This window comes from Ursus maritimus (assembly GCF_017311325.1).
Source record: "Ursus maritimus isolate PB19 chromosome X unlocalized genomic scaffold, ASM1731132v1 scaffold_X1, whole genome shotgun sequence".
Lineage (NCBI taxonomy): Eukaryota > Metazoa > Chordata > Mammalia > Carnivora > Ursidae > Ursus > Ursus maritimus.
Genome location: NW_024423319.1, coordinates 34420941 through 34425938, shown reverse-complemented (window position 1 = coordinate 34425938; position 4998 = coordinate 34420941). Strand labels below are relative to the sequence as shown.

General features: G+C 32.7%; 1 protein-coding gene across 1 annotated transcript in view; it reads left to right on the top strand.

The window, feature by feature from the left end:
• Window positions 1–2376: 2376 nt before the first annotated feature.
• The window catches only part of HTR2C (5-hydroxytryptamine receptor 2C), a 150352-nt gene continuing 147730 nt past the window's right edge, over window positions 2377–4998 (top strand). The window contains exon 1 of the mRNA XM_008709285.2: window positions 2377–2646. Within this exon, the coding sequence (XP_008707507.1) occupies window positions 2612–2646 (35 nt within the window). The 5' untranslated portion in view covers window positions 2377–2611. The remainder of the gene's footprint in view (window positions 2647–4998) is intronic.

The following is a 4998-nucleotide window of genomic DNA, read 5'->3' as shown; positions in this document are numbered from 1 at the left end:
GCAGTACTTACTTTACATAATTTATATATAATTTATTCCTGTCTATCACTTCCTATGTCTAAGCTTTTACCACCAATCAAGGGGCATTTTCTATCAGGTTTAGTCAACTTTCAAAAAATGCAAATTTGAATAGTATAGAAAGATACTATTTTGCCCTCAAGGCATTTTAGTTAATAAGTTGAAGATCTATATACATAATATACTTTTGTGATTATTACTTATCTCCTCAATTAACAAAATTGGAACTTAGAAAAATAAATATTTCTTGTTTAATTTTCCTGTTTATATTTCACAGGAAAATATACATGTAAAAAAGATGACAACACAGATTAATTTTTAAAGAAATACAGTATTTTGAGTACCAATAATGGGATTCCACCATGGCTGAGAAAATAGAAAATATAATGTTTAATGAGATAATTACCATATCAAGCTATAGCAAACACAATTTCAATTGGTTTGTTATAATATACTGGAATGAAGCATACTTTACTTTGAAACTTTTAAGTTATATTAATTTTTAGACACTTGAAAAGTAAAAATTAAAAACAATTTTTATATTTTAATATTGGGGAAAAAGAAGGATTTTGATCTTTGTTGAGGGCTAAGAAGCAAAATAAGACCTTTTTGTCTTTCTGTACCATTTTTTTTTTCTGTCACTTATTTCCAGACCTCCCAGGAAGAGGGATTTATGCATTGTCTGGAAGGCATTTTATGGGATAAAAATAGTCTGACTAATGATCTTGGAATGTCACTCTATCTCTCCCATAGAATATTTTTTTTCTGGATACTGGAGGCCATACTTTATGCATTATTGTAGTGAAAGGGATGGTTTTGAGGTAGATTTCTGTGTAGGTAACACTGATAGAACTCACAAGTGAGAGGCGGGGAACAAGAAGAGAGAATAAATTAAATTCATAGCTTGAATGACTAGAATAATAGTACTATTAATGAGATGGGAAACAGGGAGGTGCAATTTCTTCCAATAAAATTTTATTTCCGAACTTCTAAAAGCAACTAAAAAACACTAGAAGAGATTATCAACAAATTTTTATTACATTCCTTGAAAATATTTTCACATTAGACAGAACGGATCATTTTTCAATGTTATTCCACATTCTCAAGCTATTCAAGTCTCTCTTTCTCCCCCTCCCCCACCGCAACTACATTTTTCTCATTGACAGCCCACTGCGTGCAAACCTAACATCACAATCCTGACTCTTGTAAGAGCCTGCGATCCCAGAATTCAGTTAGATGTTTGGTGTGGGAAGAGAGTATAACCAAAATCCTAAAACTGAAGATATAGGACACCAAGAATAGAGAACAGAGAGGTTTACTCATTCTGTTCCCAGTTAGGAATCTCCAGGCAGAAAAAAAAAAAAAAGAAGGGTTTCTATGTTAATCACTAGAATTCACACTGAGTATTCATTCAATGTCAATGTAAAGACTGATAGTGACACGTGCCACTCTGTAAAGATGTTACTGCCACAAAGGAGTGCACCAGAGATTCTCAGCAAATTTGCAACCAGTCTACTCCTGGCCAACATGTTAGCATACGGAATATAGTGAGTGCTAAGTGGTAAATGATCGGGTATAGAAATATTTGGTGGGGTTTTGCAATGCAACAAATAACTCCTTGAAAAATAGCCTATAGAAGTGGAAGGTATTCATTCTGAAATTCTTTGATAAGTTGTTTGGAGAGTTTTCATGTTTCCTTCTTAACCTTTAAGATGCATTGTCACCTCTTAATCAATAAAAGAAATTAAGGTTTTTGTTTTCATCATCTTGTGCAACTGACCTTTTGTTTGCATTTTTAGCATTATTCCATGTGCCCTGACTATAACATATTATCTATTGGATACTAACAAGCTGGTACATAGGGTGATTCCTGTATTTAATATAGTAAACCTGATCAGCTTATTTATTTTGGTATAAACTTGGTGCTGCCCTCTGGAGAATATTGTTGGTTAATGCAAAAGTATAAATAAAGCTAAGTAAATGCAGATTGCTTCACTTTGAAGAAAATACATTAGAAATGTTGTACAAAATATGTTCACTTAATAGAAATACTTACAACTTACTTCAGTTTTCCATGTTCTTATAAGATGAAACCTTTGTATTTTATACATGCTACTTAATTATTACATCACAAACTTTCCCCAAATGGTTTGTTAATTAAGAAGCATATATTCTTAATTTCTTTCCCAGAACACTGATTTGAAGCTATGTGTACTCTAGGAAGAGAAGTTTTAATAGAAGCCCCAAATGAATAAAGTGTGTACAAGAAATTTTAGAAAAACTAAGAAAAAGAAAAGAAAAAAAAACTATGATGATTGTATATTGGTAAATAAATGAAAAAGATATTCTCTGCCATTTTTTATCACTTACATGATATAACATCCTTGCCTGTTTGCTAAACTTTGTACTGATTATTTATCAATAAATATACTTAAGTTTATTTAATTGGCTGTTATGCAAGTTATTTGGACTTTTAACTAATTTTCTTTTTCTTTTTTTTTCTCTCTCCCCAGAAAGGATGGAATTATGAATCCAATCTGTTAAATTTCCTCTTCTCAATTTTACACTTTGGTTGCTTAACACCGAAGCAATCATGGTGAACCTGAGGAAAGCGGTGCATTCGTTCCTGTAAGGATGTTATTACTTATTATTTTTTAAAGATAACTTTTTTATGGTAGCTTGCTCAAAAATGTTAGAGGTTTTTCTATGATCGTTCAGCTATGTTTGCCTCAATTTGCACAAATGACTTGCAGCCCACAGACTAATATCATGGATGTTCCTTGTGCAAAAATAAATGAAAAAAAAAAAAACCCAATGACTTAGACTTCAATTAAACAGAACTGCTCATGTATTCAAATAAATAATATGGCAATAATATCTTAAATTCAAAAATAATTCCAATGTTCGCGGCTGCTTTCTCTATGGTTAAAATGTAGAAATGAGAGAGGTTCTTTCTTTTTCCTTCCTGCATGAACTAAACAGCTTAGAGGATAAAATGTCTTTATAAGTTTCTGGTTTTATAAAGAATAGTTGAGGTTGCAAAAGAATGGGTCAGAAGTCAGGGAGTAAAGGTTGGGTGATGTAGCTAGACAGAGGAAGACAATGCCATCTTCAGAAGTCTTGATACCATGACCCAGTAGTTCAGGTCATTAGAATGTCATATAAAGGAGATAAGAATTGGATTGAAGTACTGAACAATTCTAAATGTAATCTAATCCAGGTGTATCTTTTTTTTAACTTAATACAATGTTGGGTTCATTTCTTCCAAATCCACTCTTCAAGGAATGGGGCATGGAAAAAAGATGCGGGCTCTGTAAATTCTGATCAGTTACAGTTGAGAAGTCTTGAATCCCCTTGCTCCTACAGTCCCCTCTATGATTCCTGTAAAAGTGCTCCCCCAGGAAAAGGTTTACAGAGTAATATAGATATAAAGTACATCAACACTGCATCCTCCACACTATGCAATATGTTCCACTATGGCCCATGTTGGATGTCATCGTACATTGTGGTGATGGTAATCTCAGTGATGTGTGATTCCAAGAGAACAACAATAGACAGGAAAAGGAAAGGATGAAGGACAGTGATAAAGAAGGGAAGGGGTGCCTGGGTTGTGCAGTCAGTTAAGTGACAGACTCTTGATTTTGGTTCAGATCATGATCTCAGAGTCATGGGACACAGCCCTGCATCGGATGGATGGTAATCCACCTCTTCTAAAAACGCCCATTGTCATATGCCATGCAAAAACACAGTACATTTAAAACGTATAGACTTTTGAATCAAAATATCATCTTGTTTATCTACTAAGAATATAAAATTATATACTCATTAAACAGTTAGTAGCAATGAATAAATTGGTTGCATTGTTTGGAGAGAAATTATAGTTTTTGTGTACGTATTTTATGAGACTTCTGTGGGCTTAATAACAATTAACTTAAGCTTTAGGATCAAGACCTAAATTATTATTCTTTTATAAGAGGACTGTATATATTTCACTGAGCATGTAAATATTAGAAGTTAGGTTTAATTATAATATAGCCAATTCTTGATTACAAAACTATGGAAAATAGGATTGAACTTTAATAAAAATTATAATACTGTGTGCATAGTAGCACCCAATAAGAATTTATTAAATTTAATTGAGTTGAAATAAGGAAACTGAAGTAAATACTCTTTCAGGATCTTCCCATTAACATTACTTTGTAATTCACAATAGGTATACTTAGATTCTCTAAGCTTCCTCAGTAATTTAATATTTGTCTCATGGACTCTTTCATGAAAATTAAAAATATATCTGGCCAACAGAAGTAGGCAAGATAACCACTTGAAGAGTTTCTCTACCCACAATGAGACACTCATATTTTAAAACTGATAATTGTCCAATAGTATTTCATGTGTTTTTTAGATACAGTTTTATTCTGCATTCCTCTATCATTTCTAAAGATTTTTAAAATTTATTTATTTATTAGAGAGAGAGAGCACAAGTGGTGGAGAGGGGCAGAGGAGAGGGAGCCCAACATAGAACTTGATCCCAGGACCCTGAGATCATGACCCGAGCCAAAGGCAGACACTTAACCAAATAAGCCACCCAGGCACCCCTCTGTCATTTTTAGAGAAATATGAAAGGACTTTGATGTTTTCACAACTTGTTTAGAAAATTGCAGTTGGGTGCATATTCTGTTAGGACCTTATTCTCTAGGCTTCAAGATGAATATATTTGTGGTTCTATAACTGACAATTGAAGATGCAACATCTTACTATGAGCATAAACTCTTGCGGGACTACCTGAGATAATCATCAGCTAATTTAAACTAGAAGTTTGTTTCATGGAACACTACATCAAAAACTAAGGATATACTGTTTGGTGACTAACATAGCATAATAAAAAATTTTTATTTAAAAAAAAAGAATGAAGATAAGAAATAATGGACTGATGTCTATAAATGACAAAAGGCTATATTAAAGAAGTCATTAACTTTATTT